Consider the following 13,226-nt stretch of genomic DNA (forward strand, 5'->3'; position numbering starts at 1 on the left):
CACAAAGAATGACAGATTGCCCATCGTGGTTCACTTCCCCAGATATCTGCTGAGGCTGTGCCAGGCCAAGGACGAGCGTCAGGAGCTCAACCCAGGTCCCTCGCTGCACTGGTAGGTGCCCGGCTCGGAGAGCAGCTTGTATGAAGCCTCTGGTTTCCCCAGAACCTCGACAACAGCACCCCTCTCACAGCTGTTGGAGGGGCAAACGGGGAACAGGAAGTACCTGTACCAGTGCGTGACAACAGAGTGGGAATGTGGCCACCCAATTCCCACATCCTTTAGGAGACCTGAGCGATGCAAAAGAGAGACTGCCTTGGTGTGGGGACAGCGAGGAACCCCACGCAGGCAGCGGAGGGACTGTCTTGGTGTGGGGACAGCGAGGACCCCCACGCAGGCAGCGGAGGGACTGCGTTGGCGTGGGGACAGCGAGGACCCCCACGCAGGGCAGCGGAGGGACTGCGTTGGTGTGGGGACAGCGAGGAACTGCTTTGGTGTGGGGACAGCGAGGACCCCCACGCAGGCAGCGGAGGGACTGCGTTGGCGTGGGGACAGCGAGGACCCCCACGCAGGCAGCAGAGGGACTGCGTTGGCGTGGGGACAGCGAGGACCCCCACGCAGGGCAGCAGCCTGGCAGGCCCACACGCTCTGGGGACAGCCCTTCTTAGTCCACGCTTTCTGTTTCAACAAAAGACTGGGTCCTGGCAGGGAAGGGCCCAGGGTTTTCACCTCCACATTTCTCCCTTGTCTTCTTCCTGGCGTACGCCCCCTTCCCGCCAATGGTAAACATGTAATGCATTTCCTGCCTCATCGGCCAACATGCCACCTGTACTGATGGTCAGTGTTTTAGACACAAACAGAAAATAACGGGGAAATAAAAACGCAGCTTCTGGCTGATTTACATTAGGTGGTTATGGGAGCGGTTTAGTCATTAGAAATTATTTCCTTTCTGACAATTTAACTGCTCTACCTCAACTCATAAAAGTTACAAGATTGGACAGACATATTTAGCTGACTTTAGGTTAGAATGCCATTTCCTGGTTATTAAAATTAAACTATATGACAAGGGAGAGAACATCCACTCTGTGACACATTTTTTTTATCACATTATTAAACAGCATAATGTGCTATTGATTAAATAATGGAGATGAGAAGTTTCATTTTTAATAAATATCACATTCAATAAAAGGTTAGATTGGGCCTTTCATCATTACTGAATCGTTAAGGTCACTAGTTCGATATTTCATAAATGATAACCTCTCTCACTATCATAAAAATACTGGGATCACTTCAAAACGTAACGAGATATCATCAAGAAGGATACTTACTCCTAGAATTCTATAACAAAATTAAGAAATGTATCACGGTTTAGGTACAGAAAGTTCTACCACTTCAATCACGTGGTTACATTCTCACTGGCTGACTAACCGGGAGGCCACCCGTCAAGCCTGGGCCTATTCCAGCTGAGCGCACAGGACGATGTATCTTCCACCGCACAGGGGTGGAGTCAGAAATTAGTAATACAAGCAAAACTGAAGAAATACGTTTGCAGATATTAAACAACATTCTCTAAATAAACAACAAATTGAAACAGAATCACCAGAAAGCTAACAGAATTAGAAAATACACGTAGAGATAAATAAAAATGAAAAACACAACACACTACGACAACATTTTCAGGACCAGGTGAGAGCATCAGCGCCGGGGAGCTCCCGGGACAGCATGAGCAGCAGTGATGGTGGCCGACCAGAGCTACGTCACCAGGCAAGATGGCCGCCTCTGATGCGAGTGCCTCAGAGACCGTCCGGGCTCTTCCAACACCAACTTCCTGCTCACGCACACGCAGGGAGACACAGGAAGTCCAATTCTGGCTGCTGTGGCATTTGGAGAGCAGCAATGGAGAGGGGGCTCTCCCTCCATCCCCTTCTGCTTGTCAAACAATTAAAAAAATGAAAACAAGAAACAGCCATCTGACCTAACCTTGGCCCACATCAAGGTGCCTCCGGGGCTCAGCACAGTGACGAGGGGCTAAATTCTTACCTTGCATGTACCCTGATCCCATATGGGTGCCGGTTCATATCCCAGCTGCCCCACTTCCCATCCAGGTCCCTGCTTGTGAACTGGGAAAGCAGTCAAGGACGGCCCAAAGCCTTGGGACCCTGCATCCGCATGGGAGACCCAGAACAAACTCCTGGTTCCTGCCTTCGGGTTGGCTCAGCTCCAGCAGCTGTGGTCACCTGGGAAGTGCACCAGCAGATGGAAGATCTTTCTCTGTCCTTCCTACATAAACCTGCCTTTCCAATAAAAAAATAAACGAATAAATAAATCATTTAAAAAAAACCCTCCATTTAATTCCTGGTCCAATTCCAGCTTTCTGCCAGGGATGATCCTGGAAGGCAGAGGTGACGGCAGAAAAAACTGGGTCCTGTCACTGTGTGGGAGACCAAGAAGGAGCCCTCAGCTGCTGGCTTTGGCACCAGCTCAGCCCGCTTTGTAGCCATTTCAGGAGAGGGCCAACAGAATTCCCTCGCTGCCTCCCAAATGAACGCTGCCACTCGAGCTGTGGTTAACTGGCTAGGGTGCACTGCATCAGGCAAGTGTCACTGCTGAGAGATGCAGCTAACAGCTGGTGGGCACCTGGGCCTGGGTAACACTCAATGTGCCAGCACAGATGCCTATTTTTAAAAGATATGTGGAGGGCAGATGCTGGCATGCCAGCAGACAAAGTCTGGGGACCTGGGCGGTGGGCACGCAGCCCCAGGTTGGCACAGCACACTGCGGGAAGACTGGACTTGCGGATCTGTGTGCTCACGGGAGGCAGAGGAGCAGATCTGGAGACGTGGCAGGGGTCGGGGAGAGGACTGCCGAGGGAGAATCTGACAGGTGCAGTGACTTCTGGGGATTTCCACAAACCAGGCTACTGAGCTCGCAGGTAACAAGGGGGCTGAGACCGGCTGGTTTGGAAGGGCGAAGTTAGAGGACGGGAGCCAAATTAATACACCTGTCCACGTGGGCGATCCGAGCTGGGACTGTTGGGATCAACCACTGCCTGCCAGCACAGGACATGAACCATGTGAAGCTGGGCCATGACACCCAGCATGCAAGAGAACTGAGCCTGGGAGATTCTTTGGGGGATCATGGGATCACCCCTGTGGGACTGCCATACCAGCTGGTTTGCACAAGGGTTGGGGGTGGTGATAGGCTGAGCTAGGCATGACCACTCAAAAGCCTGTGCCAGGTAAGGGCCTAGCACCTGCTGGCACACGAGAGATCTGAGTCTGGGAGTAGGCATGGTGGGGCAACTTGGGGAACTCCCCTGGTGAGCTGTTACTCTTGCTGGTGAGCACGTGAGTCAGGGTTGGGTGTTGGTCGGGGTGAGGGCAGGGTGGGGTGGTTGGACCAGGCAGGCCAGGTCATGCCAGGCTAGGCTAGGCTATCACATCTACTGTTTGCAAGAAACCCAGGGTTGAGGCAGGCTGGGCAGGGCTAGGCTCCAGCATCTGATGGCAAAGACCAAGTTGGGTGATGGGTTATGCTGGGCTGGGTTGGAGCAACCAGTGGCATGTGTAAGCTGTCGCTGGGAGTGGGCCTGGTCAGGGGGCTAAGGGGATTCCTTGGCTGGGCTGGGGTTCCCACTGGTGAGTGTGAGAGCCAGAATGGAGGTGGTGAACTCAGCTGAACATGGCTGCAGCACATCTTGGCATGGGTCTGGGGTGTGCCAGACTGCGCTACGTTTCTGCACCCACTGATGCTCCCAAGAGCTAGAGTGGGTGTAGGACAGGCTGGGCTAGGTCTCGGCACCCACCAAACCATGTGAGAATTGCGTCTGCGGGTGGACCAGGCGTGACTGGGCTATAGCCGGAATGGGTGTGGGCTGGTTGGGCAAGCTGCTGCACCTGCCAGGACAGGAAGTGGGCCAAGAACTCATCAGTGTGCGTGAGGTCTGTGACTGAGAGGAACTCCTCTGTCAGGACGCAGTCTCTGGCCCTACAGCATCGGAACACGCTCCACATCAGGTACCCTGGGATGACACCTAGTGGCCATCTTCCCTTTCTCTGCCCACGTTCCCCAAATACAGGAAGACAAAAGGAGACTGGAAACAGTTCCCCGTTTCTGGAAGCTCCCCACCCTAACCTGTAATCCACAGGCGTAGGCATCCCTCCCAACAATGTAAACATCATCATATTTATTACAAAAAATCCTTCTGTTAGAATTCTTGTTAAAAAGGGCCTCTTGGGTACAGATACACATACGAACACGCACATATCAGACACACATGGATCCCGGCTCAGGTGCCTGGGAAAGCAGCACAAGAAGGTCCAAGCCCTTTGCTTCTTGTACCCACACTGTGAAACGCTACATCTGTATTTGTGTCTTGTTCTGCAACAGGGTTGCATCAGTTACCCAGTTTTAACATTTAATTCAATAGCAAGTTATACACACAAAAGCTCTTTGGGATCCGATGTAAGGGGGTCCTTCCACCAAGAAGCCCATCACGGCCCTGGGCCAACATGCTGCTCTGATAACCATCTAAGAATCCCAACATGCATGTCTCAGCAGCTACGGCCCACCTGGCAGTGTCCCCAGGCTGACAGAGCCCTCGTGCTCCGGGACCACTGCAGAGGGCCTCTGCTTCACACTGGCACCTGGGAGCCATGAGCATCACCCTGGCGCATCACTCCTTGGATGGCGCTGTGGCTCGGAGAGAAGCAAGTACCGTTCTGCCCGGGCTGGCAGGCCCAGTCTGTCTTCGGAACACAGCACCAGAGCTATTCCACAACAGCCAGAGACGGGACAGAGCACGGCAGGAGAGATTTAAAAATACCTCACTCTCACACTCAGTCCAGGAACACGAAAGCCACCAAGTTTTTGTTGCTGAAGTTTGCAGTTTCAAACTCAAAATTCCAGTCCCTATCTATGTTACTGAATTTCATCAACTAAGCCCCTACAAACTCTATGCTATTGGATTTTGGACAATTTACCTAATTGCTACTATCGGAAATTCATTACTGTCCATATGTTCCACAACAACGTGATTGACATAAACTGCATCAGCTAGTAAAAATCTGCATTTTCTAAATGACACTTGGTACTCACACACTTTAAAGGATAAAGCGGATTTGAGAGCTAATAACACCAAGACAGATGACGCGTTCTGCTGAGTCAGGGCCGCCGTGCAGACTGTGATGAGGGGCCTTCAGTAGACACTGAGGACGCTAAGGGCCTAACTCACACGCACCTCGTGCAAATGCAGCCTTTAACTGGACCTGGCCACAACAGCAAAGCCCGCACAGCCCGCCCACTGCACTGCTCTGGTCAGGCCTCACTACCAGCAAAGCCCGCACAGCCTGCCCACTGCACTGCTCTGGTCAGGCCTCACTACCAGCAAAGCCCGCACAGCCTGCCCACTGCACTGCTCTGGTCAGGCCTCACTCACTTCCCTGCCACACCCTGAGGCCGTTTCTCCTGCCCTCTGCATTGACACGGGAAAACAGGCACACGGTTCCTGCCCATGAGTCCATCCTCAAAGCTAGAGTCCAGCAATGCTCTGCATCATGCAGCAATGGGAGCCAAGGTGCAGGCTGTCCTAACTCCTAACGCATTCTGCTGAGCAGTCCAGGTAAGTGACACAAGGGGAGCAGGATGTGAACTGAGACCAACCTGTGTCTGGTGAAAATTCAGCTGTACACAGATAAAAAAAGCAACTGCATAAAATTCATGGGCTCCTGCAGAAATGCACTGTCCTTGAGAAAGACCACTACTGGTGCCGGTATGGCACACACGGAACAATGTCCACTTCTGCCGCCGTACCAGGAGAGAACGGTCACTCTGCCAGCTGGAATCCGCGGTGCCCAGCGGGGCAGAGCCGCCGTCCCTCTCCCAGACACTGCGGGGTGCATGGTCCTCACTGGTCCTGGCACACTAAAGCCCAGGCACACGTCTGCTTTGCTGTTCTCATATCTAGCTTTAAACAATTTCCCTGAGTGAAAACTCTGATTCACCAAACTGAAAGCTAAGACATCTCCCAAGAGCAAGTTTCCTAGAATGACTAGACTGCTGAACCTGCAATGAGCTCCTTAGGAACATAAGTCCAAGGCCCAGCACGATTGGCTCAGTTGCTAAGTCCTCGCCTTGCACACGCAGGGATCCCAAATGGGCACCAGTTTGTGTCCCAGCTGCTCCACTTTCCATCCAGTTCCCCTTTCGTGGCCTGGGAAAGCAGTCGAGGACGGCCCAAAGCCTTGGGACCCTGTATGCATGTGGGAGACCTGGAAGAAGCTCCTGGCTCCTGGCTTCAGATTGGCTCAGCTTCAGCTGTTGTGGCCACTTGGGGAGTGAACCAGCATTTTCGACAAAAATAAATAAATCTTATGTCAATCAATGGATTCTTCAACGACCCCATCATGCTTGGAGTGGTGAGAGTGGCAGCAATTCAGACCTGTTGAACTATCAAAACCACTTGAGCAAGACCCTTGGAGCATGCCCCATATCCAGGACCTGGGGTGGGTGGGAGACTGGGTGGGGCTTCTCCTTTAAAATTTCCTTTTACATCAGATATATTAAGAAAACAATAAAAAATCTTTTAAAAATAATGTAAATAAAGAATAATAAAATAAATAAAAAATAAAAATTGAGCAAAATGGAAACAAAGGGGCCTGGTGCAAAGGCTCAACTGGCGAATCCTCCCCTTATAAGTAAGTGCTGGATCACAATTGGCTGCTGCCTTGGGCTGCAATCAAGGCGGTAAGCGATGAGCCCTGGGACAGGAGTCCCCAGAAAGCACAGAGAATGAGCACCTGGCAAGGAAGGGAGCAGGGCGGGGGCAGTGCAGAAGGGGCTAGGCGGTCCCAGAGCCACCTGTGTGGACTCCAGGCAGCAGAGCAATCCCGACAGGGTTTCCACAGGCTTGAGAACTCAAACCCGAGGCTGGGCGTCAGACCCCCAGCATCCAACACCACCACCGAGGAGCCAAGAGACCAAGCAACCATCTATGGCGGAGGAGGAATAGAGCCAGTCGTCAGCCCTGACTCAGGTGGCCCCATTTGGGAGTCACAGGAAAGCAACGAGGAGGACCCCATACTTACAGCATACCACACTTACAGCATGCCAAGCCCCAGCCGCCCCAAGGTGGACACACCAGGACCCTTTCACAGGGATGGGGTCTCACCTGCACTCCACTCACGCATGGAGCCCCGCAACAGGGAGGTAACAGGCTCAGAGAAGTGGCTGTGACACCAAGCCCAGTGCCAGCTGTCAGGTCATGTGCCTCAAGGTCACCGTCATCACGCTGACCCCTTCAGAAGTGCCACCACTTCTGGTCATTTTAAATGGTGCCAAGCAATGCCTAACACGCAAGTCCCAGGTGATGTGCCCTCAGCTGTCCTCTGATCCTGCTTCCAGGGCACCCAGGGCACAGGTGCTCACAGAATGCTGCCTATTTTTCTGGATAGTCAGGCTGGTTGGGCTGAACCAGGCTTCAATGCCCACTGACATGTAGGAGAGCTGAATGGGATGTGGGACAGACGGGACAAGTCTGCAGTACATGTGGACAAGCACGGGAACCAGGGCAGGGGCGGGTCTGGTGAGAGTTACTGCGGGTCGCTCTGACTGCTGCAGCTCCCACTGGTTTGTGTGGTGGGCACAATCAGGCTGGACTTCAGCACCCACTGGCTCATGTGGAAGACAGGGCGGGAAACAGAATTGACACAGCAATTGCAATCACCAGCTGACTGGGGTGATGGACTGTGCCAGACCCTGTACTGGCATGCACACACAAGAATCTCGCACTCTCCTGCTGGACAATCCCTGGCTTCTGCAGAAAAGGCCCTCAGCAGGCGGGCTGCCGCTCCCAACCGCCAGCTCCTCCCCAGGAGCCTGTGTGGTGGCGGGCCACCATGGGCGGGGGAGGAGGAACTCACCAACACTGCAGCCTCCGTAAAACCTATGTCCCCATTTTATTGTTTCATCTACTAGTTGTCTTAAATCCTTTCGTGAACAAGACAGAGTGTAAATAAAATAAATTTGAAAGTTTAATAAAAATCTAAAATTCCACAGCCAAACTTACTCTGGCATTGCTTGCTAGTTGCACTGGGAGAGGGCAGTGCAACTGGCTGGGCATCCTCAACAGGCCACACCCCACCAAACCCAGCCCCCCAGCAGCTTCTGAGCCCCCGTGGGCACCCCTCATCTCTGGGGGTCCTCTTCAGAGCCAGCAGCCGTCTTGGCAGGGCTTTCTTACAGCCTTAATTCCCAGAGAGGCTCCCCACCCTCGAGTGCAGGAGGCAGCCCTGACAGCTGTTAAAACTAGGCCTTGTCAGCAGAGAAAGACAACATAACGTGAGGAACCCACAGCCCAACACTTGGTGTGGATAGCCCCAGGATGAAGGCACCAAGAGCAGGTTAGCATTTTGGAAAAGCAAAGCCTCCTGCTGATGGACAAATACTGACTGAGCACCCGCTTACACACAGCCACACTCAGCGAGGAGCCCTGCACCGTGCACCCGCTTACACACAGTGACACTCAGCGAGGAGCCCTGCACTGTGCACCTGCTTACACACAGTGACACTCAGCGAGGAGCCCTGCACCGTGCACCCACTTACACACAGCCACACTCAGCGAGGAGCCCTGCACCGTGCACCCACTTACACACAGTGACACTCAGCGAGGAGCCCTGCACCGTGCACCTGCTTACACACAGCCACACTCAGCGAGGAGCCCTGCACCGTGCACCTGCTTACACACAGCCACACTCAGCGAGGAGCCCTGCACCGTGCACCTGCTTACACACAGCCACACTCAGCGAGGAGCCCTGCACTGTGCACCTGCTTACACACAGCCACACTCAGCGAGGAGCCCTGCACTGTGCACCTGCTTACACACAGCCACACTCAGTGAGGAGCCCTGCACTGTGCACCTGCTTACACACAGCCACACTCAGTGAGGAGCCCTGCACCGTGCACCTGCTTACACACAGTGACACTCAGTGAGGAGCCCTGCTCGTGCACCTGCTTACACACAGCCACACTCAGCGAGGAGCCCTGCTCGTGCACCTGCTTACACACAGCCACACTCAGCGAGGAGCTCTGCACCGTGCACGTGCCTAACGCACTGCCATGACCTCTCAACCGCTCACTGACGGAAAGGTTAAGCTGCTCCCCTGGGGCACCCACACAGAACAGCAGCGACAAGGCCCTGTGCGAGCAGCCTCCCTCCGGCCTCTCGGAGCTGGAGCTCCATTCTGCAGGCTAGGGACCCGTTCAAGGTCATCCCGGGGGTAGGACTCCAGGGCTGGACTGCTGCCCCGCAGCCTCACGCTCACACAACGCTCTTCACCTGTGTAGAGCTTGGTTCTGAGCTTCACCCCTCACACCAAGGGCCACACTGACCCAGCTTACGGTTACAGACAGGAAGTTGTGGGCATGGCGGTGGACACGGACACACATCTTTCCAGACTCACCCTCCCTGACTGGGATGAGTGCCAGAGGCGGTCAGGGAGCTGGCTGAGGGCTCAGAAGGCACCTCAGTGCTGCTAGGGCCCTGTGTGTACCTACTTGAGGCTTTTTTTTCCCCCTTTTTAAAAAATTATTTTTACTGGAAAGGCAGATATACAGAGAGAAACAGAGACAGAAAGATCTTCCATCTGCACTTTCAATGCCCAAGTGGCCACAACAGCCAGAGCTGAGCTGATCCGAAGCCAGGAGCCAAGAGCTTCTTCTGGGTCTCCCATGCAGGTGCCGGGTCCCAAGGCTTTGGGTCATCCTTGACTGCTTTCCCAGGACACAAACAGGTTGCTGGATGGGAAGTGGAGCAGCTGGGACATGAACTGGCGCCCATTTGGGATTCCGGCACATGCAAGGCAAAGATTTAGCAACTGAGCATTGTGCCAGGCCCTTTGTTCCACTTCTTAAAAATTTATTTTCTTATTAACTTGAAAGCTAGAGTGACAGAGAGGGGAGACAAATCTTCCATCCATAGGTCCACTCCCCAAAAGGTCACAATGGCCGGGGTTGGACTGGGCTGCAACCAGAAGCCAGGCCCTAGCCCGAGCAGGGTGGTACTGGGCCAGTTTGTCTGTGCTACCAGTCTGTGGTACGCCAGGCAGAGCATGGTCTGCCTGCCTTCTAGGTGGGGTGTGGGGAGGCATGTGACTACCAGGGTGCCTCAAATGCTTCTGACTGAGAACTCTCAGGCAAGTCTGGGTTCCCCTGAGCAGCAGGGGTGCAGGGACCCTCGAGGGCGCAGGTGCCGGTGACACTGGCTAGCCCTTCACTGCTAAGTGCTGGCATCGCATGTAGGTTTCTGGCTTTGGACTGGCTTAGGTCCAGTGTGGCAGTCATTTGGGGAGTGAACGAGTGGACCACAGGATGGAATATCTTCTTCACTGTAAATCTGCTTTTCCGATAAAAATGAATAGAGACAGAGAGGAAGATCTTCTGCCCAATGATTCATACCCCAAGTGACCATAATGGCTGGTGCTGCGCTGATCCGAAGCCAGGAGCCAAAACCTTCCTGCAGGTCTCCCACGCGGGTGCAGGGTCCCAAGGCTTTGGGCTGTCCTCGACTGCTTTCCCAGGCCACAGGCAGGGAGCTGGATGGGAAGTGGGGCCCCAGGATTAGAACCGGTGCCCAAATGGGATCTTGGCACTTTTAAGGTGAGGACTTTAGCTGCTAGGCCACAGTACTGAGCCCAAAATGCATAAATCTTAACAAAAACCACAACCAAGGGCAGACAGCAGAACTTCCAGCGTCCCAAGACAAACTGGCTGCCTGAGCTGAGGACGCAGTTTCACGCACAGGGATTCCAACAGGAGGGTGCGTTTCAGACAGATCCCACCTGCACAAGCACGGGAGGCACTTTCACTCACTGGGGCCTGTGCTGTGGCACAGCAGTCAAGCTGCTGCTGCAGGACTGGCTCTCCCTCCTGGCACGCCAGTGCTTCCGCCATTTCAGACACAGCTCTCAGTGGATGTGTCTGGGAAGGCAGCGAGCGAGGGTCCCAGCGCTCGGGCCCCTGTCATGGTGTGGTACACCAGCATGGAGCCCCTGGCTCTGGTCTGGCTCAACCTGGTAGCTGAGGCCATTTGGGGAGTGAACCAGGAGATGGAAAAACCTTTCTCTCTGCCTCTGAAATGAATATATCTTAAAAAAGATAAAAAGGAATATTTCTGTGACCCCCATCCATTAGTCCAGTAACACTGTCAGGCCTGGAAACCCCAGTGGTCTCAAGGCATACCTGATAAATGTTTCCCCGGAACCCTGGCTAGACTGACTGCTCCGCATCTCCCCGACCACCTGCAGCTGCTGAGGGGCCGCTGAGCCGGACAAACAGGTCAAGGCCAGTAAGTCGTCACTAGCAGACCAACTCGATCTGTGTGGAGACAAAGGCTCATTCCAGAAAGGCTGGCTTCATCCAGCAGCTCTTTCTCTAAGAACTGGAAACAAATAAACTCCTGCCTGTTTCCCACGGTTGGAGCAGTTAGTCCTGCCTGCTCCCTTTCTGATCTAGCTCCCTGTTGCTGTACCTGGAAGATGGGTCCAGTGCCCGGATCCCTGTCACACACCCGCTGGGAGACCCAAATGGAGCTCTGGGCTCCTGGCTTCAGCCTCGTCCAGCCCTGGCTGCTGTGGCCACTTGAGGAGTGAACCAGTGACTAAAAGATCTCTCTCTAAAAAAGAAACCTCTTTCAATCAGCTAAACAAATCCTTAAAAGAGGGCCCTGTGCAATAGCCTAGTGGCTAAATCCCCGCCTTGCATGCACCGGGGTCCCATATGGGCACCAGCCCTAATCTGGGCAGTCCCACTTCCCATCCAGCTCCCTGCTTGGGGCCTGGGAAAGCAGTCGAGGACGGCCCAAGCCTGGCGGTCCTGCATCCCCGTGGGAGACCCGGAAGAGGCTCCTGGCTTCTGATCGGCTCAGCTCCCGCAGTTGCAGCCACTTGGGGAGTGAACCGGCAGATGGAAGATCTCTCTCTCCCTCTCTTTCCTCTATCTGTAAAAATCTGCATTTTCAGTGAAAAAGAAACTTTTTTTTTTTGCCCTCAGCCTCACCTGGGTTACAGTGCGAGTTCTAACCCAGAACAAACACCCCTAGGTGCCGTAGGGCGGCCTAGCAAAGGCCGAGTTCTCAGAATCGGGTCACCGGAGGCTTCCGTGGTGACCGCGCGCCCGTGTGGGGTGCCAGGGACAGCAGTCCAGCCGCGTTCACCTGCCCAGCAGGGACATCAGGTGTGCCCAAGGAAACACCTGCCATGGGGCTGCGGGGAGAAGCGCACGGGGTGGGAGGAGGGTGCGCCCCGGGCGCAGGCCCACGTGGCGAGGAGGACCTGCTGCCCGCGTCCCCCGGCGACCTGACCTTGGAAGCCCGCCCGCCCTTCACGCCGGACTCGTCCCCGTCGCCCCCGCGCGCGCGTCCTCCTCCACGTCCAGGGGCCCGGGTCGGGGGCCGTCGCCCGCCTCCCTGGTCGGCCGCGCGTGGCCCGGGGCCCGCGTGGGGCACAGCGGCGGGGTCCGGTCCTGCGGCCGCCGTGGGCAGCGGCGGAGGCCGCCCCAGCAGCCCCGGGCGGCGGGCGCAGCGCGTCGGGGGTCACCGGCGTGCGCGGCCGCGGCGGAGGCCGCCAGCTCGGCCCTCCCGGACGACCGGGCCCGGCCGCAGCGCCCAGGCCGTCTCGCCGCGGGCCTCACCTCTCTGCGCACGTTCAGCAACGAGTAATAGTCTTCATTGTCCAGCTCCTCCTCGCTCAAGGCCGTCGCCATCTTCGCAACCTTTCACCCGGCCAAACCGGCGAGGCCGTGCCCAAGAGGGGCGCGCCGCCCCGACAGCGCGCCCGCCCGCCGGCGCCACAGCGGCCCCTGGCGGCGCGGAGCCGCCCGCCGCCCCGACAGCGCGCCTGCGCCCTGCGCCCTGCGCCCCCGCGCGGCCGGAGGCGGGCGGGCGCCGGACACGTGCTGTCCACCCGCCCGAGGGCCACCTGCCCCCAGGCCTGTCTCCCGGTGAGCGGCGGCGCCCCGGGGCCCGAACGGTGGACCCTTGCTGGAGTGGGGCACTCTGCAGTCAGATCTGGGCGTTGAGGGAATGGCCCCTTGTGCCACCAGTGTTGTCCCCTGCGGGCCCTGTGTCCAGGCATGAATTTGTCCCTGATCGGCCTAGTCTAATTGATTTCCACCTGGTGCCTGCTCTTTGGTGCATTATTAAAGACGTCTTGGTTATACTCACGTAAATAATTAAA

The 13,226-nt window shown here is 55.6% G+C and overlaps 1 protein-coding gene across 1 annotated transcript in view; it reads right to left on the reverse strand.

The window, feature by feature from the left end:
* DNAJC11 (DnaJ heat shock protein family (Hsp40) member C11) overlaps nt 1-12,763 on the reverse strand; it is a 35,593-nt gene extending 22,830 nt beyond the window's left edge. The window contains exon 1 of the mRNA XM_040987845.1: nt 12,682-12,763. Within this exon, the coding sequence (XP_040843779.1) occupies nt 12,682-12,753 (72 nt within the window). The 5' untranslated portion in view covers nt 12,754-12,763. The remainder of the gene's footprint in view (nt 1-12,681) is intronic.
* Between the last annotated feature and the right edge of the window lie 463 nt (nt 12,764-13,226).

This window comes from Ochotona curzoniae, unplaced genomic scaffold (genome assembly GCF_017591425.1).
Source record: "Ochotona curzoniae isolate NIBS_2020 unplaced genomic scaffold, NIBS_Ocur_1.0 contig_4792, whole genome shotgun sequence".
Classification (NCBI taxonomy): domain Eukaryota; kingdom Metazoa; phylum Chordata; class Mammalia; order Lagomorpha; family Ochotonidae; genus Ochotona; species Ochotona curzoniae.